The sequence below is a fragment of the Bactrocera oleae genome, chromosome 3, assembly GCF_042242935.1.
Source record: "Bactrocera oleae isolate idBacOlea1 chromosome 3, idBacOlea1, whole genome shotgun sequence".
NCBI lineage: Eukaryota > Metazoa > Arthropoda > Insecta > Diptera > Tephritidae > Bactrocera > Bactrocera oleae.
Genome location: NC_091537.1, coordinates 6,843,451 through 6,864,874, shown reverse-complemented (window position 1 = coordinate 6,864,874; position 21,424 = coordinate 6,843,451). Strand labels below are relative to the sequence as shown.

Sequence of the window (21,424 nt, the reverse complement as noted above, 5' to 3'; positions counted from 1 at the left end):
AAGTTATGACCGACCGACTTTCAAAACGTGAGTTGTAGGGAAAACGCTTTAAAATGTTGAACATTGATGAAAAATATTCCTAAGACAGGTAATAAAAAGACTCGTAACTTCGTCAATTTTGCTCTAAGCGCTTCAACACAATTTTTTTTTAAATATTCATTTAAGACAAAAATCAAATAATTAAAAACCTTACCACTCCATAAAGCACGTTTGGCAGTCACGTCTTTGATCCACTTCTATTTAATGATCTATTAACCATATATAATATCTCAAATCACCTTTTACCATCAATCGGAGTTCCTATTACCTCGAATGCTAACATATACGGCGATAATTTCTTCATTAACCTTGGATGCTCCAATTAAAGTAAAAACTTTTGGATGCTTGATTTAAAGTAAAAAGTCTTGGATTTTGTTCAGTGACCACTGGAAAAGGGGTGATAGCTGAATTAGTTAAATGCGGGGATCCTTTAATTGACAAATAATTATTATTATGAAATCGGGGTTGGATAAGTATGAGTTTATCTAGCCGCAAGATCTACTTTTAGGTTATCGCAGGAGATTTGCGACATAAGGTCCCATTCACCTATGCGAAAAAAATATAGTTGCGAAAAATATAAAACGCGTTTTATACGTAAGAGGCATATGCACTCTATATGTATAGAGAGCGTTATCTTCAGCACGCACTTGGCCACCCACAGTGTTATGTGATAAATACATTTCGCTAATGCACCTTTTGTTTTAACCGAAATCGTACTTTGCATTATTTCTAACTTAGGTTGACATTTGATTGATGTTTGGTATCAAAAATCTTAAAAAAAAGTTAATTTAAAAAATGCAACGGAAATTACGTTTTACAAAAAATATATAAAGCGGCGTTTGTGCCAAGTGCAAGTCAGTTAAAGGCCACTTTAGGTGGTTCTATTTGCTTTTCTTTAGTTTAAAAGATATGACTCGATTTCTAATAAGCTTCATATACTTAACCTTTTATGGTAAGCACCATAGTATTAAGTATAAAAGTATTTAGTAAAAAAAAAATTAAATAAATAAATGATTAATTATTAAATAAATGATTTAGTTAATGCATTTGCTCAAGTGGAGCTTAAGGATGAGGACTACAATAAAACCTGGATGTATATGCCCAATGGCGAGGGGGAAATGGAAGTGGCATACCTAGTTGAACCACCAGCCGAACACGATCGCAGCGAAGTTTCTGAGTTCATACAGCTTGAGTATTACGGCAGGTATTTTAATTAAAAAACAAATTTTTTAAAAACATTAAGCATTACGATAAATCAGTACAAACCCCGATATACCCGTGACATCTGCATTTTCGCTGCGTGAAAGTCCAATTACTACACGTCAAAGTCAACAACGACACAAACGAGAGACATGGGAGGAGCTAGCCGATAGATTCAAAGCCGACATGAACACAAAGATTCTGGTACATGGCTGGAAATCAAGTTCACGCAGTAACTCCATACAAGCTATACGCAATGCGTACGTTGATCGCGGCAATGTAAATGTATTCGCCATAAATTGGAGTGACCAGGCGAATAATATTTATTACCTTGAGCCTGCACGTTATACCGTGCAAGTGGGTAGGGCAGTTGCGAGATTAATTGATTTGCTGGTGGAGGATAAAGGTGCCGAACCCAAAGATATTCATTTGATAGGACATAGCTTGGGTGCGCATATTATGGGCTATGCGGGGTCGTACACTAAGTACCGAGTCGGGCGCATTACGGGCAAGTTTTGCCGATATTCAAACTATATTTTTTATTTATGTAGTCAATACATATTTTTTATTACAATTTATTAGGTTTGGATCCTGCGCGTCCCGCTTTTGAGGGTAATACTGGACCAGAGAATCATCTGGATGCCACCGACGCTGACTTTGTAGATGTCATACACACCTGTGCGGGTATTTTGGGTTTCAAGCAGCCAATTGGTACGGTTGATTTTTATCCAAATGGTGGCGGCGCTTTTCAACCGGGCTGCAAGGAGCCGATGCAGATATTAAGTGAGTATTTTTGCCGGAAATTTTCAAAAGAGGATTGTTAGTTTTTACAACAGTAAAAACAGTTTGTTCAAGCTTCTAAGGGGGTATTCTGAGGTATGAATTTCAGGTAATTTTTGAAGAGTTGTAAAAAAGGGCAATTATTATATTGTATTTACTATCCGTTTTTCTATTAGTTATTTATTAACATTACAGAAAATAAAAGGGGTTAAAAATTTCAAAAATCAACAGCTAATAAAGTGGGGGTCCCACAAAATTTACACGTGACCACATTTCCCTCCCAGCAGTCTGAAATCAAAACAAAAATCTGTAATCTAAAATAATCGCAATGTCTGGAACTACGCAAAGGTTTGAACTCTTTTTCACGAAATACTAAATATGGAAATTACGGGATATGGCTAGTTCCAGACATTGACAAGTCTATAAAGAAGACTCTCTAAATTTCAGATAAATCGGTCCAGTAGAACCTGAAAAATCGGTGGGTCTCGTTTTGAAAAAGACAGTTTCGAGAAAATGCGTTTAAAATTTCAGTACCGACCGGACCAGCTTGGATGTCGAGCTGCAAAATACCTGCATATATCTCCGAAAATAATTTGAAAAATCCTCTTGTAGACAAATTCTTGAATAGTTAAATTTTGAATATATAAAAAAATCGATTTCTTTTTATTTCTAGACTAGAATACCCCCTTGAAGAATTTTTGCATTAAAGCTATTGTATATAATATTATATAATTGGTTATACTGTTATGCAAATATATTTAAATAAAAATTATTTTTTGTTGTATCAGCTGGCTGCAGTCACGGTCGCTCTTGTGAATATTTCGCAGAGTCCATTAATAGCAAAAAAGGTTTCTTAGCTGCCGCCTGCAATTCCATAGTGGATGCTAATGCTATGAACTGTACTGGTCAACGAATTCTAATGGGCGACCCGGTTTTTGGAAATGCGCGCGGTATATATTCAGTAAAAACGGCCGCTAAGCCAAATTTTGCACTTGGCATGGATGGTTAAAGGTTAAAAAAAATTGAAAAAGGTAAAAAATATAAAATGTTGTTAAAGTTATTTAAGCACGTACATCATGCAGTATATAAAACTGAATAAATTAATAAAAAAAAATAAACAAATAAATAATGGAAGCAAATTAGCATCAAAAACAATTATTTTCGTATTAAAAAGGCTAATTTCAAATTTGATGCACTGCCTCACCCCCAACTCCCCCTGATTATTATAAGCACAGTAAAAATTTAGTTAAAAATAGTTTATTGGTAATTCTAATGCAAAAAATATCCGCCTTCTTCTTATTGCCATCTACGCATTCACATAATAACATATATGCGTAAGCATTACGTATGTACATACATACATATGTATGTATTAATATTTTTTTGTTGAGATTTTTTTTACTCAAACGGTATTGCTTCTTACGCTATGACATCGGTTCTGCGTCGTATAATATTATGCGATCGATGTGTGCCGTTGCTGATAATATCTTCGGGCCTCGGCTCAATTTCGTAATGCGTGTAACCGTCAACATCATCTAGTTCCTTACAATTGAATTTTGCCAACAATGTGCCGCGTCCTGCATATGGTGGGACATATTTAAAAGTGGAAGCAGCTGTACCACCCACGGGGATCTCTGCTATCTAAAATTGAGAAAATAAAAATGATTCCAAATTTATATACATAAACACAATTTACGATAAGTCGGTCCGATAAGTACTTAGCCTACAAAAGAAAAAGATATATTGGAAAGAGTGTGATTTGTTGCTCTGTTTTTAAGCTAGTTATGTTAGACTCTACCCTGCGATGTTTGAACTTCTATAACCCGTCTGAAAATTACGTTTTCGGAAGGACTGTAAAGTACGCCTCCTGGCGGCGATAATCTCCTCTTTCGAGTAAATTTTCTTTTGGGCGATAGGGTTTTTTAAGTGTGAAGTCGCATGGGGGAAACCGGTGAATAGGATCTCAGTTCGTATTCTAATTCAACCAATTTGGAAGTGGCGATGGTGGAGGAGTTATGTCAGCCTAATAATTCGTCGTAGTAGAACCCTATAACCGTTTTACCCTTTTTCAGGTAGTGGATAGAGACTAATTACTTATCGGACCGTGTTCGTAGTTGATAGCGTGGGACCTAGATCATAGCACTCCATATACTTTTTTCGTACCTTAAACCGCAGCGCTTTCTCAATACCAGGTCCCTCAATGTAGAACATACCCTTCTTAAGAGGTATCGGAAGCGGATTTGTTAAGCGTACGATCACATCGACGGGTAGCTGTGATACGATTTTACCTTGGAATGTGAATTTGATATCCGGTTTGCGTACGCGGAAATCATCCTGTGCGTAGTATTCGTAATCTGTGCCCTTTACCTTAGCAGCACAGGATATATTAAAAGCAGCCTGAAAATTAAAAATTTTCGTATTTACAATTATAACTGAAATTCAAGTTCAAAAACTAGTATTAATCACATACATACCAGTATTGAAATTTGTTTCGAATAACTTTAATGAATACTGTACATTTAAGACACGTTATACTCACTTGTGATGTCAATTTTTTAAAGTATTCATCGAATTGCACTTCCATGCGCACGAATTCAGACATTTCTGGCTTCAATTCGAGCTCGAATGGCATGGATTTCACTTCTTCCGCATTGGTGCCCGTGTACAACACGGCATCGCAGTTTAGCTGACCGCTCGCCACGTGTATGTTATCTTTGGACTTATTGGTAATTTTAACAATAACCGTAAAATTCTCGCCGATTTTTATGTCATCCTTTAGCGACATATCGAATTCGACATCGTTGAAACTGTCGTTTAAGTAATAACGACTAAATGCATGACCCGATTGCTTCAATGCCTTCAACATGATGTTGCGTTCCTCATCAGTCTTCTCTTCATATTTGTATGTGTCTGTGATATCTTCGCGTTCCCATTTGAGCACCGCTTTTGTGCTAATCAAATGCCCAATCGCCAGTGTGTCCTTACGCAATAACTTAATTGGTTGGTAAGGTCCGTTATAACGCCAGTACACCTTGTCGGCATTCACTTCTGAATAAACGAAGCCACAATCGAATGGTCGCAAGATTTCGCCATTTTTAACTGCCACCACCGATGCCGGCCCAACACGATACATACTGTCGGAGGGCTCTTGCGGCGTGGCATCCACTGCCTGCCAACCGCCATACGCGCCATAGGGGCCAATACCTAAGTCTGGACGTTGCATCCAAACCTCATTCCAAACGTGATAATTCCATATGGAGTCGGTTGTTTCCGCATCCAATTTCTTATTGTTTTGATCAATGAAAATGTCCAACGTTAGCGAACCCTGCGTATCGTGTGCCGCCGAATAGCATGTGACTATGCGTGATGGTATACCCAGCGTGCGCGCAATGGTTGTTAGTACACCGGAGAAATTCCAACACTGTCCAAATTTCACCGGTTTTTGTGTTTTATAGAATTGTTGCAAAATCTCGGTGGAACCAACCCATTTCGTAGGTGCAGTACCACCAGAGAAATCTTCGCTCCAATTTCCAAGTATAACACCATCATCATCCACCGAATTGACAGCGGCCGATAGTGCGCGTGCTACACGCACTGGATCACCACGATAGGCGGCTGGTATGCGTCCGACGGTACCAATCAATTTTATTGAGCATTCCAATACATGTCGCTCGAATTGTCCCAATTTCCATACAGAAGGTCGCATGCGATTATATGAGCCACGCCAAATGAGCGTCGTATCGTGCATAATATATTCCTTACGTTGATCATGATCCGGCAAATAGACTTGATCATCCGGACACCATGGATTGAAGAGTATGTAAATTGGCACGGGTATGGAAAAGGTTTTTGAGCCATCGCTAAGTAATTTCGTATCAATATCTAATTTCCATTCGGTGACCGGACATGTGACGGCCGGTTTAATAAGCACCGTTAGTACTTTGTCCTCATGCGACTCAATGCCAGCAGCCCACTCCAGTGGATCGCCCAGATTGTCTATGCCATCACGTGGCACTAGACCCACCAACGTACCATGTCCAGGACTGGGTTTATTTTCATCAGCTACGGTAAATATAAAGCTGATTGCATCACGTGTGGGATTGTATGAGCGATTGAAATGTATGCGCAATCGAAATGGATCACCGCGTCGCACAATTAACGCCTCTTTGGCGGCGAAAAAGTGATCTGTTTTGTGTTCGTCATTGTTTTCCGTTAGACAGAGATCAGCACTCTGAACGGTGAGTATTGCATCAGCTTCAGCGGCGTCTGCAAAAATATAGATTACGTGAGATAGATTTGCGAAATTTATATTGTGCACTTTTTTTTCATCACTCTAACCTTGAAAATTGTGGTAATATGCAAATTCTATGGCAAATAAAACCGTTCAAGCAAATAAAGAGACTAAATTATTGAGTTAAATTAATTTAAGTGTATTTATGGCCAAGATTTAAATCTCCAAAACCAAGTAGGTGGGGGTTTATTTTTAGTTTAATCAAAAATCAAATAATCTCGCATTTACCATATAAGAGGAGCTACAGATAGGTCAGTACTGATAATACTCATTTTTGGAATGGACGGACGGACACCCTTAGGAGCTAGAAGAAAATGTGGAGCGATTTCTACAATTTTTAGAAAAGCTTTTCTATAATTTTGTGGTATCAATTGTAAATTAAAGAAAACTGGTGGAATTCAAATAAGGATTATGTGAAAAGTCAGCGTGGTTTCTTTTGTCCATTTTCAAACTCTGCTAAGTTATAATTTGTGAGTATGAAGGAAAATATCATAAAATGCATTGTTACTTTTAATTTTGCTGTGTGAGCTTTATTAGCTCATGTATAAAACGTATTATGGGGTTAGGGGTAAACAGAATTTTCAAAAAATCAATTTGCATTTTCGTTAAGTGTAATATCTTGAAAATATTCTCTGAAAATTTCAAGTTGATCCGATAATTACTTTTTGAGTTATTCGACAAATAACAAAGAGCACTTCAAAGCGCTCGAGAGCAGGTAGCTAGCGGCAGCTGCAAGAAACTTTAAATGTGTTTTTCTCAAAACTATGTTTTTCGAACTGCTGACCGCTGAAAACCGCTCAGTAGATTTTAATGAAATTCATACAGCTTTTAGAATATATAATAAGCTCGGGCCTGATGGAAGGAGTTTTTTTTAAATTTCGATTTAAAAAAAAAAATTTTTTTCACATTGTATAAAAATGTCATATTACTACTTTTGCAAAATAACATGATTTAATAGCAAAAAAAAAGTCTAATTTTTTCGTGCCTCTGACTACGCCTAACCCCTTATAGGTCGAAGCCATGTCTACTTTAACAAATTTGTATTAAAATTACGCCGGACGCTCTCCTCAGTAGATCCGTGGCCTGGTACAGTAACATGTCGCGTGAGTCGAAAACAAATTATTACGGCTTTTCTAACAGTTTTAAGTATATAATATGTAAATTAATACCGCTACCTATCAGACAATTAAGTTAAGAACATATTGCTTGTAATACAAGTTTAAATTAATTCCATGATTTGCAAATATTTGTTTTGTTATGAGTCTCATTAATTCAAACAAGTTAAAATTTCTATAAATTACAGATATTGTGATGATGATGGTTTAAAACCTGATGTTGATATAAAATTTCTCTCTTTCCCTCTTTTTTTGAAGTTTTGCGAGTTCTCCTGTATTTTATATCCTAAATATGTTTTCAATATTCTCTATGTATGAAAATATAATACTTGTAAAACCACAATCAAATAAACAATTTCGAATAGGTGTATAATATACATACATCATATCACATATTTGTGTGCGTATAGTAAACAGCTGTGAAGGGTGAGAATATTGTAAATAATAAAAATAAATATCATGAGTATTAAATAATATTTTGAATATTCTAAGTTTGTATACATATGTACGAGTATATGTGTGTGTCCATGTGTAATGCATGTAAATAAAAATTTATTTAGTTTATTTTGTGCCAAAATGATGATCTCATAAATCAATTACTTAAAGTGTGGCAAACGTAGGCGCTCCTGCCCAGAAACGCATGCAAATTTGTTATAGAAAAACTTACAAAAGTTATACACTATATATATATACATATTATATGCATGGGTTTGCATGCATTTATTAGCTTAAATGCATATGCACAATTTTGATCAAATAATAATGCTTTGAAAACTAGTTTTTATAACACGGTACAAAGTTTCAAATACAATTGTATTCTAGAATAGTTTTTCAGAATTTTTGAAGCAATTATCAAGCATTTTTAATTAAAAAATATTGTTAAATTATCGGCTTATAAATCGGCTTATAATTAGTCAAATAAAATCGGTTCAGGATCACCAACTTCATTGTCTGCTGATAACTACTGCTATATTGATTGTTAAAACAAGAATTTAGGTATTTTATTTGTTATATGCACATATATAACATATACATACATATGTTCATATGTAAATATGAAAGAGTCCAAACAACTATGTCAATGAGAGACGGTGAAAATGTTGTCAATTTCAATTAAAGTTCATTGCTGCATCGGTTCAGTCAATAAATTTGGCATTTATGGCGTAAAATGCCTTGAAATGTCGAGCAATGACAACGACATTTATTCGAATCTATTAAGAAAAATAACTTTTAGTTGCTGTAAACACAAAACAATTGATTTTTTTCTTGTAAATTGGAGACAAGAGAAAATCGCTCATACGCACTGTGTGACAAAGCATCAAATTAGTTACGCGTATTTTGCATTTCGATTTGATCGATTTTTTCGCAATTTAAATATTTTTGTTTGAAGTCTTCAAAGTTTTATTTGTATGCCAAAAGACATTGAATTTTCCAAGAACCAAATATGTAGCGGATAAATCAAATAATTTCGCACCCAATTGCGGTGGGCAAAATGGAAAATGTGATCTCTAAAACGATCTGGTATGTGAGGAGTTTAAAAATAAATTTGAAATTAATATAATATTTAAAGGGTTACGTCAGGCTAGAAGTTTTTTGATATCCGTTATTATTTTTTTGGCTTAAAGTACACTGAAGCGTTCTAAAAACCCTTTTCAATTGATAGAATACTGAAAAAAATTGTTTCGTTATACAATTCCCTGTAGTGTCGAAGCATAGTCAGCTTAACACACAAAATTTGAAATGATTTTTTTTCGAAACTGCGTTTTTCAAATCGTAATCTGCAATGCTACTCAAAGGCTATTGCATGTAACCACTTGAATGGTAACTGCTGCTTCAAAAGAAATCTACAGCTAATTTTTTCTTCAAAAGTTGGAAATTTTTTAGCAAGTCCGCCATTTTGTGAAAAATGTATTTAAAGTTAAAAATACATGTAGGTATTTTACTAGCAATAGTGATGTAGAATAAGTTTCTTTCTTTTATTCTGTTTCAGTTAGCGAAAATTCCTATAATCACCCGTATTATAGCGGAAGAATAGCTTAGTAGCCGCCATTTTGTGTAAAAATGTCAATATAATTTTTTTACCCTCAAATACATGTTTAATAAAGTCTGACAGAGTAAAGCTCGATTTCTTCTTTCTCACTTGCTGAAAACATTGTCAAAGCTAGGCTTTTTCAGAGGGCTCTAGGCTTACCTAACCATTTAAAGACCTTTAGTTTTATATAGCTTGATCTGCCTCACGCATTTTTTCAATAAGCTAATACCAATGTTTCAAACATGAATGAAAAAAAGAGTTCTATCCTTTAAAAACTGTTGAAAAAGCTTTATGAGCGATTTGTGAATTTATTTTAATATTAATCAAAATGTTACACAGTGTGACACGCAGTAACGTCTGTAACTAATTTGTGACTTTACCTGCTTTTGGGAAACACTCAATGGGTTAAAAATACTGCCTAATCGATTACTTGATTGCGCGTTGTGTAAGTTACCTAACAATTAAAAATTACATATTTAATTAAAAGGGCGTTTCATTAGCCTTTATGAGCTAATTAAATGAAAAACTTTATAGACAAAGTTTCTTTTACTAGGATTTTTAAATAATTATACGTACTTAAACTAAACAAAATAGCTTAAGACTATTTAAAAACGCACAAAAGTTTCATTAACTTGAGTAAAATATTAATTTCTGTCAAAGAAACAGCACTTCTCACTGTCTTAAAAGCGTGCTTTGTGCATCACATATAAAGGACACGCAAAGCATATGTCACACACACAAAGTGAGAACCAATCAGCATAGTTGGTTGTTAGAGAGCTACTCTCGCAATACCGCAAGAACTGCCCCAAAATAAACTAAATAGTGCTTATAACAGAGGCAAAAACAACAACACAATCAAAAATAAAAAAACAAAAAGTCAGAAAACCCTGCTAGAGAAAAACAAAATGGAGTTTGATAACATTAACGGCGCACGACGCGTCATTAAAGTGTTACAATACATGGGACTCTGGCGTTTCGATGCGCCATGGCAAACGTACTACATCGCATATTCCTATATTTTACACTTCACATTAACCTTTCCGTACACGGTGATGATGTGGGTGGACGTATTGCAGGCTTCCGACTTGGAAAAGTTCTCCTACATCATGTACATGTCACTAACAGAGCTTGCATTGTTGGCTAAGATCGTCAATGTTTGGATAAATTCGAAAATATTTGTGCATTTCTTTCACATACTGGCCAATGATGCGGCATACAAACTGCGTTCGGAAGAGGAACGCACATTTTGGTCCACGGTACACAAATATTATCGTTTCATTGCTTTTATGTATTTTGCAATGAGCATTACGCTCATGACGAGCGCCTTTGTTGGTGTACTCTTTTCGGCGGCATACGAATTGCCGTTTCCTTATGCGCCGCCATTCGAGTGGCGTAATGAGCGCGGCTATTGGTATGCATACTTTTATGAATTGGTGGCCATGCCGGTGACATGTTTTTCCAATTGTGGACTCGATATGATCCAGTGCTATATGCTTTTGCATCTGTCGTTGTGTTATCAAATGATTGGAGGTCGCTTGCAAGAAATGGGAAAGTGGAAGGGACAGTCAGGTCGCTTAAGCGGGTTCAATGGAGTGCGATTCTTGGATGAATTTGTCAGCATAACTAAATTACATGGCATAACAAAGAAGTAAGAGATATAAATCAATAAAAAATCGTCAGTCAATTACAATATTTAAGCAATTTATTTCGCTTTCAAGGCTTTCAGAGGACTGCGAGACATTTGTTTCCTTTCCAATTCTTATACAAATAATGTGCTCCTCATTTGTACTCTGTTTTAGTGCCTACCGATTGCAGCAGGTAAATTATCATAACAATTTTAATTTAAAACAAATAAGTCCTTAATAAGAAAAAGATATGTTTTATTAAGATCAGTATCTTGATTTTAACCGATCAGTTTGTATGACATAGTAGTCCGATATTGACGATTCCAATAAATGAGCAGCTTCTTCGGAATAAAAGAACGTGTGCAAAGTTTCAGAACGAAATCACAAAAGCTGAGAGATGAGTTCGCGTATATACTGACGGACAGACAGAATAGGATTTGTCTGAATCGATTCAACTCGTCACGTTGATCATACATATCATGCATACGTTTTAAGTCTCCGATATTTCCTATTGGGTACAAAAATTCTGGGTATACAAATATTGAAAATTATTTCTATTAACCTAAAAATAGTTTGAAAATTTTACTCTGAAATAACAAAGTCAGTTTTGTTTACTTTGGTAAAACTGCACAAAATACCATTCGATCAAATTTGACTCGGTCTCATCCATTTAAACCAAAAAAAAAAATCAAATTGATCAAATTTTTTTGTTAGAATGTTAAAACCTTTTTTTTATTTTCGTGTAAAGTTTCATCTCCAAATCAATCAGTGTTTGGTAGCTGTTTGTTTACGACGCGAAACGTTTCTCTGGCAATTTTTACCATGAAAAAAATAATAACAAGTTTGGTTGAAAAATTTTTCAAATGGAATCACGGTTGCGAAATAGTTGAAAATTTCGCGGAGGTGCTTTGGCAGTCTACTTCATCATGAACATGGGTATTTAAGTGGCACAAAGCATTTAGTGAAGGTCGTGAAATTATTGAAGCTTGCCTGATGCGAGTCGTCCATTACCTCTGGTAATGACGATTACATCGAAAATGTTGCTTGAAAATAGTCGTGTTGACATCACAGAGATAGCAAATAGCAGACATCTGTTATAAATCAACTCAACACATTTTGGTTAGTGTTTTGGGTAGACTGGTACCAAAAACCCTTAATCTTATCACGTCGAGTAGAGTTCGGAAAGGACCTGCTTAAACACTGAGCTGAGGACACTATATTTATCAAACGCATTCTAACTGATGGCGTGACGTGGGTTTATGAATATGACGTCGAAATTTTTAAAAGATTCCAGCGAATAATAAAAATGAGCCGAAACCGTAAACACCAAAATTCGCTGAAGGCCATCCGAGTCGAGGCTTATAACAAGTGTATGGAAAATTAGATTGGATTGTATTGACTCAAAAGGAGCCTATATATTTTGAAGCTGATAATAAATATGAGTATTTGTATTAAAATACGTGAAAATATTCTTTTTTGTCAGTACAGGTCAAATTTGTTCAGATGGTATATCCGTATATATTCTAAGCTATGTCCTTACTTTATACATATACTTGTATACACATTTTATGACAAACTCTCTACTACAGGTCAGCATTTCCGAGAACCCCTCACAATTTTGCACATTAATTTTGGCGGTGATTGTTATGACCTTACAAATTTTCGTACCCTGCTATTGTGGTAACGAAATTATATTGAGTTCTGGTGCTCTCAACAATGCTATTTACAATGCCGATTGGATACAGTGTTCACCAAAAATGCGTAAATATTTGATAATTTATATGGAAATGCTGCAGGTGCCGGTCAAAGTGCGGGCAGGGAATTTTTTCGAAATTGGATTGCCGGTTTTTGTGAAGGTAACGATTAATGTGATTATAAGAGTTGATTATTTCCAAAGTTTACAAAAAAAAAATGTTTTTGTTTTGTAGACAATGAATAATACGTACAGCCTAATGGCATTGCTGCTTAATATGAATAAATAAAATGTGAGGGCAATGATGGGATTGCAATTGCTTGAAGAAAAGTGTTGAAGAGCGATTTATGGCACTGAGATTGTTCTCAACTTAAACAAAATAAATTTCAGAAATAAAATTTTTGTTTCAACTAAAACAACGCGATCAGCACGAATTGCGAATATTGTTGTCAAACAAATCCACACACACTATATAAATTATTGCTACGCGAAAGCTTATTTATGTTGTTTCAAACCAAACACTTCCACACATTTAATTAGCTTTTACTTATGTAAGAGACAAAGAGAGTTTACGAAAAAAAAAAACACACACGCACACCACTTGAGAGCATTGAAACTGAGTAGATAGTGCGGAAGCATTAGCTGTTTACCAAAAATAGAGAACATATACCCAAAAATAATAAAAAAACATAGAAAACACGCAGAAGTATGATAAAAAAATATTTTTTTATATTGAATAAAAAAAAAACAAGTAAATCTGCTAAATCAATGAAAGCAACCAAGTGACTGTATGAAGTCATCAGCTATTTAGTACTAGCAATGAAAAATTATTGTTGGACAAACAAAAGAACTGCACGTAATAAACTCAAGTACTTAGAAGTATATGTATTTATATGAATTTTCTTAAAATTAAAAAAAATGCTTTTAATTACTTTCATTTGCCGGACGTATGGCGCGATATGGATTTACTGGACGCGGTGGACTTATCCAGCGATTTACCCAGCCCGGCACAATATTTGCATACCAATTGCTCATTTTTGACTATTTACAGTTTAAATGTATCACAATTTGTTTTTATATTTTCAATTTTAAATTCGTAAATTTTTTACAATCACAGTTATAGTATTTTGAGTATACGGGTTATTTATTGCCTGCAATAAAATGCTACCGTAACGCGAAATTCCGCTTGTATATATCACTTAAATACAAATATTTGACGATCGTCTCGAGCTTCAAAGTCGACTTGTTAGCTTGTTGGCAAGCATTGATAAACTAAACAACAAACGTAATCGTTCAGCAGCATGGCGCTAACGCTACTACTCATTGATCATCAAAGCGGCGATCAGCGCAGATTGAAGCAGACGCTCCCACATGAATCAAGAATTATGCTATACCCACATACATATACATACATACATATGTACATATGTCAAATGTTATTATATGTCTTTTAAAATGTATACGTTCACTTGGTATTTAAAAGACAGAACCTTGTTGGTATTAAATATTTGTTTGGACGCAGAACAAACGTGTTTCACGGCAACTCATATACACATACTTGTATATACATATGAGTATATTCAAAAGGTAGTAAAGTGTTACCAATACAGTTGTACCTATATGCTACTGCATACTTTAAGATTACTCTTAAGAACGCGTAAATATGCGTAGACCGTTATGACATCATCAACTACTCTTATTAAAGGGAATCATGCTTGGAAAACTGTCTCAACGGTTAGCAGTGATTTGTGATCTTCGCTTCTTGGATTTGGGTTAAATACGCTTACATTGAATGAGAGTAAAAGTGATTTCCGAACGTGTATTCATTCATTCGTTCGTGCTCGTACTATATCCGTTGTATGCGTAATTATCTTGCGGTTTTGGCTGTGCACTTTGTACAACATTGTCATGTTTACTGTTTCAATGAAAGTGGGTGGCGTTGGTGTAAAAAACTACGAACCAAGAATGATTAATATCATTTGTTTCTTCTGTTTTATTTAGATAACATTACGTAATTTAATGAGAAATGTCGCTTGAAATAAATCGACCTATAAATAAGTTTTTTAGTAGTTGATGAAAACACCTAATTTATGTATTTTATATTATTTTCTTATTATGAAGATAATATTTAAGTAACAATTTTTAGCTCATACGAGTATGTAACAAAATTAAAAAGTGCAGGTGTGTTTCCGAGGAAAACCTAACATCTTTCATCTAGTATTATTATCTTTATTGACTTAATATTTATTTTTAAGACGAAGCCCTTTGGGTAAACTTAGCTGACCATTAGTCCCGGTTTGCCCAGAACAGTTCGGATTCCGAGTTAAGCTTCCCGGTCGTCCCGGGCTTAGAAGTTAAAAAAAAAAATTTAATAATTGTGTTGCCCTCTCACCTATTATATGTCGCGATTGTCAGTAAATTATAATATGGGGAAAATCGATGACTAAAAAAAAACCGTCCCGGATTTTGCCGGGAAAAATATGGTCACCTAAGGCCTGAACATATTAACCTAACCGCGGCTAGGGTCTATTTTAGCATACTATATATTCCTTCTACTTCTTGAATAAATTTTATGAATTACATTCGCATAGCTAGTTTATCAACATAGATCAATGCCTTCATGTACCCTCACAAAAAGTATTCGCACGGATTCAAATAGATAGCTAAAAGTCGGACTTATTTTTCGCTATGATTTTGTCACTAAAAGTTCGTTCCAAAAAGGTGCATTTTCAACGGCCGCTTGTGAAAGTAAATTATCAATAATAGCTTCAGAATATAAACCACACCCGATTACAAGGTATTCTGGACAATGTCTTCAGGAATTTTAACACTGCTATTAAGGTAATTTCCCTTATTTACATATGTAGCCGTTAAGCTACATAGAACTGTGCCTCATCGCCGATTTATGAGTTTTGGAAATAAGATTTAATTATTTTTAATGCATTTTAGAATAATATAATTTTATATCGTAATTTACTTTGACATTTAATAAGCTGTCCCATTAATCCACTATTTACAAAGATTTCATAGGGTTTGAAAATTTCGTGAAAAGGGTTAAAAATTTGTTATCAATTTATATTTTGGCTCACATTTAAAAAAAAAATTGTGAAACACCACTATTTTGTTGCATCACGGAGATACATTTTTCATAATTTTCCGATGACTACTAATATTTGATAATAAGAAAGTTTTTTGAATTAAAACGAAATAAAATATTTAAGGGTTATATTCACTTGTGAATTTTATAAAATCTATTTTTTATTTTGAATATATATCGAATGTACATATATTTTAGAATTATCACTGAAAATATGCCGTTGATACGGCAAATAGCTTCGGAGATATTTGTAGGAAATTTTTAGCTTAGTGTTCGTGTCGGTTCAATAAACTTTAAACGCGTTTTTCTCGAAACGCTGTTTTCAGAATCGTTGAGTAAAATTTCTTCATTGAATTACACGAACTCCTTAGAGATATTTGGTCGCTAATAATCGAAGGAATGAGATTCTTGATATTAATTTCGATTTTTTAAGCCAAAAAATTTTTTTTTACCAAAAAATTAAGTTTGGTTTTAGGAAGCCGCCTTTTTGTCAAAAATCAAAATTTTTCTAATACTTCGATCATTAACTGTATTCACCTAAAGTATTAACAGCCTTTTTTTGTGTTTTGGATTTGAGATAATTTTGAGCAGGAAAGCTTGCTCACCGCCAAACACATTTTTTCGGAAGTTCTCCTAGAGATCGGCCGATTATTAATGCCTTTCCAAAACAAAAAAAATCACCAAAAAAAAAACTCGTTTTTCTGACTTGTCAGTGGATATAACTCGTTGAGTCAGTTTTAATATAATAGTTGCTTAAATTTTGCCGAGTTTTTTTTAAAATAACATCAGTTTAATAACTAGCATTCTTTTGATAAAATTGTGATTCAAAGAGTTTGTGGATTTCGTGATTAACGCAAATTTTCAGATTATACATATATGAAAATTAATTTATAATTATATTTCTGCACCGAAACTAATCGCATTTTGTAATGCAACATGTAAATATAATATATGTATGTATGTATTGGCATACATTATACAAAAATAGTTGTATGACTTTAAACAAACGCCCGAATTGCTTATTGGAAGTCAAATGCAATAAAGCGAATTTACACTGGCAGTAACCAAATGGCGAACGTGATAGATTCTTGAGTGTAAACATAATATTATAATTATTTAATATGCATTTTCGTGCTATTAAAATGCCAATATATTGCTTATTTGGAAATAAATGGATAAATCTATTTTGTACTTTTTTACCTTTATTTTAAATTTTTGAATTTTTCATCACAGCTAATGTTGATGGTATAAAGTATTTCAGCAATTTTTACAAGCTTAGTGGTTAAGTTATTCTTGTGTATGATTTTAATTTAAAAGGCAGCCTGTGTTGCACTTGGCTATGCTAAAATTGTAGATTGGAATTTTTTGACACCTCATTTATTATGACCGTCGCCATTCCAGCCACAGCTGTTGGAATTATTATATAATTAGATATTTTTTCTTTCATTTGCCTTCTTCAACGAATTGCTGATGAGTAAACAATTAGTAACATATGAAATACATTTCGTAGCTGCACACGATTCGCCGCGGGATATTCCACAACGCACAAGTATCAAATGTACATAACTACCCATATACATATGTATGTACTCATATGAGTAAATCCTCTTGTATCCGCATAAATTTTATTTCAATGACAGCAATGACAAATTTGACGTGCCAAAACTTTTGAGCTGAGTCAATAGTTAAATTATGGAAATAAAAACAAAAATTACATGTGTATATACAAACAGTCATTGATACACATCAGCGGTGAGAGGCGTGTGTTGCATTTAAATTTATAGCCTGAAACAGTGTGAAATAGTAATGGGTATTTATAATAATAATAATAATGATGGAGCACAAATAACCGTGAAAGGTTTCAATCAAACGTGTCAAGCAATTGTCACCTTTCCTGTTGCAGTGCTCCGGAGGTGGTAAAAAACAAAGCCTGCAACGATAAAATTCGCGCTGAGAGCAAAAATTCGTGCATATTCATTGGCGACTGCCGGCGTTAGTAATTCATAATTATATCATGCAAAATTGTAATTTTCAAATGAAACCATGTGTTTTTTTTGTGGGGGAGTATAAGTTGATCTGATCTATATGGCGATAGTTTATAGGGTGCTTGTAAAGTTTAGCTTGCCTTTAGACACATTTACATACGTGTATGTATGTAATTTAATAATTGTAAGCTTGTAACAACTGGTCTTTAAGGAAATAGATAGAGTGCTGCAGAAAAAAAAACAAGTAAGAAAGCGCTAAGTTCGGGTGTAACCGAATATTTCATACTCTTGCAGCTGGCAAGGAATAAAGGCGAAGGAACTTCTTCAGGCTTTGGCAAAATTTTATAGCAATTAAGGAAAGTATCGTCGTGATTTCATTCTTTAAAGGAAAGAGGATACACTGTTATTAGAAAGGGATTATTTCTGAATTGCATTATGCATTAAGATTCCTTATATATTGACCGATAGATGCGGTATAAAGTGAATGGAGTCAACCGTAGGTTCGAAAATACTTATGTTAGGTATATGGGGGCTAAGGGAAGTATTGACCTGCTTTTACTTAGTTTTGGCACAAGTTTTAGTGCGATTTCGACAATTTTTGGACGAAAGATAAAATATCTTGGGAGCACTATTTGTGCAAAGCTTTATTCTGATAACTTTATTGATGTTTGATTGGTATACTGTAAAAAGAAAGAATTTGCTGGAAGTTTACAGTTTGTTATATGCGAATTAGGCGTGATTTTCATCCGATTTCTGACCTGGAAGTTAAATTTAATGCTTGTGGCTCATTTATGCAGTGAGTTCAACATAACCGTTATATAGAGAGTGGACGTGGTTATTATCTGATTTTACACATTTTCACAGAGTTTGACACTCGGACAGGCAGATCGACAGATGGGCGGACAGACCAACTTTCAACTCGGCTCTTCATCCTGATATTTTTAATATGCATATATTGCTCGATATCTATCACGATTAGTTTTAGGTGATACAAACAACCGTTAGGTGAATAAAACTATTATATGCTGTGGCAACATGTTGTAAGAGTATAAAAGTTGCCTTCTAGTTTGAAATTTTACTTCGTTAGCCCGAATTGCGGGGTTTACCATAAAAATAATCAACGGCAGCAGGTAAATTTAAAATAGCTTTATATGTATGTATGTAATTATGCAAAAGAATATGCGCAAAACCATCCATATACATGTTTCAATATTGAATCAGAATTTTTGTTTTTGTTTTACTGAGCTTTTCTAACACAGCGCCAGACAGGCGGAATGGTAACAAACGCGTATAGGCTAAGAACCAAGGTTGCAACTAATGCATTAAAAACCCAATTGGAATAAAATTTAAATAATTTATTTTTTATTTTGTAAACCCAAAAATCGTAGTAAAAAAATTCAATTTCGGGATGCTTCGTTTACAGCAGCTACTGCAATAACAGGTATATGAAACAAAAATAAAAAAACAGATTTAAATTTAGTGAGGACTTTTTTTTACATATTTTGAGAAAATTTGCTTAGTAATGTATTTATTTTTTATACCATCAAAAACAGAGAAACAAAAGATAATGTTGACCGGAGAATTTTCGATTGAAAGTTAGGGTGATTTTCCGATGTTATGTTAAAATAATGTGAAAAATAAATATTTTAAATCGAAAAAGTTACAGTGTATTTGCGACACAAAAAGATTAGTTTACACCAAACTTCGTGAAATAAAATGTTTTTTGTAAAAGCTAAAAATAAAAAAATAAAAGATGGTTATTTGAATTTTTCACATAAATTTTGAGATTAAGTATGTGAAAAAAAGTCAACACAAAAGTTGTGGATCTTTTATTACCAACAACTTTGCCATTTAACTTTTTTCATTGTACTTGTAGTTTTACAGGAACGAGATTAACTGTTTTTACCCTTTAAAAACTCAACCACACTCCTCCCTATCCCTACTCGACTTAAGATCGCCTATAAATAATTTTTTCTTTTAATTTTTATATGCTCTAGCTTTTCTATTGCGGTTTATTCTATTATTATTTTGCTTTGTTTCAAAAATTATCAACTTTGGTTTAACCATTATAGTTTTAAATATAAACTAAATAAACAATTTTGTATATATAAACAATATTACTATAAAGTTGAATTCCACTTACCGATTTTGTCGCATGTCAATTTTGAGATGACACCTGCATTGACATTCACGTTCATCATACGCACTGACGCCGCCGGTTCTTTGCCGCGTTGCGCAGGACTCCAGCTGCCATGTTGAAAATGCTCATAAAAGGCACAATTCGATAATTTATTGCCCATATTAATGTTTCTATATTATATAGCACTATTTTTTTACACTTTTATGAAAGCACTTTTTAAAATATTATATTTGCATTTTAGAATATTTTTTACGGGAAAATACTTTTCATTTCTTTATCACAAAAAATTGATAAATAAACAAATCAATTTATGCACATCAGCTGTTGTTTTGGCGTCAGTTACGAGATGGCAGTTAGGCACATGTACAAAAATATGCGGTCAAACGAGTTTTATATTTTAATGACCACTTGCGGAATATGCAGGTACACAAATACGAGTACTAATATTTAAACAAACGAATAAATTTTGGTTGTTAACGATTTGACAAAATAAACATTTTTTGTTCTACATACTTAATTTAACTGTTTGTATGTAGTTGTGCGCTGTTCTTGTTTTCAGCGTGAAAATAAAAAATGACGTAATTTCAATGATTTAAATATTTACTATGCGCGCGAGGTGAAAATTAATTGACATTTAACATTGTCGTCAATTAGTCTAACTGGAAAGAATGTAGTGCCACTGATTGTTGAAATTTATGTGTAACATCTAACTTATCATTTTATTACTTTCAAAGCAAGCAAAATAAAAAAAATACTGAACTCAACGAAAAAAAAATTTTGGCTTAAATTTATATTGACACTTAGTAGTTGTTATTGATTTCTAATCTTCATTTAAAAAATGCCAAAATCAAAACAAAAATTGAAATATGAATTTTGTTGGTTTGTTTAAAATTTTTTTTTTTTTATTTTTTTTAAAAAAAATTTTTTTAAAAAAATTTTAACTTTCCAAAAACTAATACGATGCACTTTTCTGTAATCACTAGACAAGTAAGTGAGTCGCTTTGCTAGCTGCTTATAGCCGCACGTCTAACACTAGATAGCAAGTAAGATAACTTATGTCGCGCTCGATTGAAATTTAACGTTCGCTCAAGTTGAACGAATGTGACCGTTTGTGTGACTTTTGAAAAACGATAGCGCGAAAATGGCGATGCTCAATTGCCTGTTTTATTTTGTGTAACTCTAACGCTGAGCTTTTACTTCGGTATCAATTGAAATTTTTTTGAACACTCCCAAAATATGAATAAGAGCAAATACTTGTAATGTTCATATACACTTGTTTAAATATGTTTACAATTCAGTTAGAACTGAGTAATTTGTTTAAAAGTTAATTTTCTAAATGAATATGAATAAAATATGATGGTGTAAAAGTTACTTCATAGAAAAAATAGCTGATTTGAGCCAATTCTGTAGTTAATAATACTTTTTAT

General features: G+C 33.8%; 3 protein-coding genes across 4 annotated transcripts; 2 read left to right on the top strand and 1 right to left on the bottom strand.

The window, feature by feature from the left end:
• The first annotated feature begins 122 nt into the window (after positions 1 to 122).
• On the top strand, positions 123 to 3,109 carry LOC106615579 (pancreatic triacylglycerol lipase). Its single transcript, XM_014231853.3, has 5 exons — positions 123 to 991; positions 1,078 to 1,243; positions 1,299 to 1,747; positions 1,822 to 2,022; positions 2,808 to 3,109. Exons 1-5 carry the CDS (start codon positions 949 to 951, stop codon positions 3,026 to 3,028), a joined length of 1,080 nt encoding a protein of 359 aa, XP_014087328.2. The 5' UTR covers positions 123 to 948; the 3' UTR covers positions 3,029 to 3,109.
• Positions 3,110 to 3,260: 151 nt separating this feature from the next.
• On the bottom strand, positions 3,261 to 20,248 carry Tg (Transglutaminase). 2 transcript variants are annotated; one of them, XM_014231929.3, is made up of 4 exons: positions 20,001 to 20,248; positions 4,559 to 6,285; positions 4,183 to 4,416; positions 3,261 to 3,660 (listed from the first exon to the last, which is right to left on the bottom strand). In XM_014231929.3, the coding sequence occupies exons 1-4, from the start codon at positions 20,155 to 20,157 to the stop codon at positions 3,439 to 3,441; spliced, it is 2,340 nt and encodes a 779-aa protein (XP_014087404.2). In that variant the 5' UTR covers positions 20,158 to 20,248; the 3' UTR covers positions 3,261 to 3,438. The 2 variants fall into 2 exon arrangements, with proteins under 2 accessions (XP_014087404.2, XP_036214640.1); XM_036358747.2 differs by lacking the exon at positions 20,001 to 20,248 and adding an exon at positions 13,708 to 14,052.
• LOC118680177 (odorant receptor 94a) lies at positions 10,362 to 13,625 on the top strand. The gene is made up of 4 exons (XM_036358776.2): positions 10,362 to 11,105; positions 11,176 to 11,275; positions 12,672 to 12,938; positions 13,011 to 13,625. Exons 1-4 carry the CDS (start codon positions 10,363 to 10,365, stop codon positions 13,062 to 13,064), a joined length of 1,164 nt encoding a protein of 387 aa, XP_036214669.2. The 5' UTR covers position 10,362; the 3' UTR covers positions 13,065 to 13,625.
• Positions 20,249 to 21,424: the final 1,176 nt, after the last annotated feature.

Excerpts from the sequence above, each read along its gene's own strand:
- Tg (XM_014231929.3), bottom strand. The coding sequence starts at position 20,157 with ATGGGCAATAAATTATCGAATTGTGCCTTTTATGAGCATTTTCAACAT. Across the intron at positions 4,417-4,558 it reads TTAAAAAATTGACATCACAA|GCTGCTTTTAATATATCCTG; the intron begins GTGAGTATAACG and ends TTTAATTTTCAG. Across the intron at positions 3,661-4,182 it reads AGAAAGCGCTGCGGTTTAAG|ATAGCAGAGATCCCCGTGGG; the intron begins GTACGAAAAAAG and ends TCTCAATTTTAG.
- LOC106615579 (XM_014231853.3), top strand. The coding sequence starts at position 949 with ATGACTCGATTTCTAATAAGCTTCATATACTTAACCTTTTATG. Across the intron at positions 992-1,077 it reads CATATACTTAACCTTTTATG|TTAATGCATTTGCTCAAGTG; the intron begins GTAAGCACCATA and ends TAAATGATTTAG. Across the intron at positions 1,748-1,821 it reads CCGAGTCGGGCGCATTACGG|GTTTGGATCCTGCGCGTCCC; the intron begins GCAAGTTTTGCC and ends ACAATTTATTAG.
- LOC118680177 (XM_036358776.2), top strand. The coding sequence starts at position 10,363 with ATGGAGTTTGATAACATTAACGGCGCACGACGCGTCATTAAAGTGTTA. Across the intron at positions 11,106-11,175 it reads TTACATGGCATAACAAAGAA|GCTTTCAGAGGACTGCGAGA; the intron begins GTAAGAGATATA and ends TTCGCTTTCAAG. Across the intron at positions 12,939-13,010 it reads GATTGCCGGTTTTTGTGAAG|ACAATGAATAATACGTACAG; the intron begins GTAACGATTAAT and ends TTTGTTTTGTAG.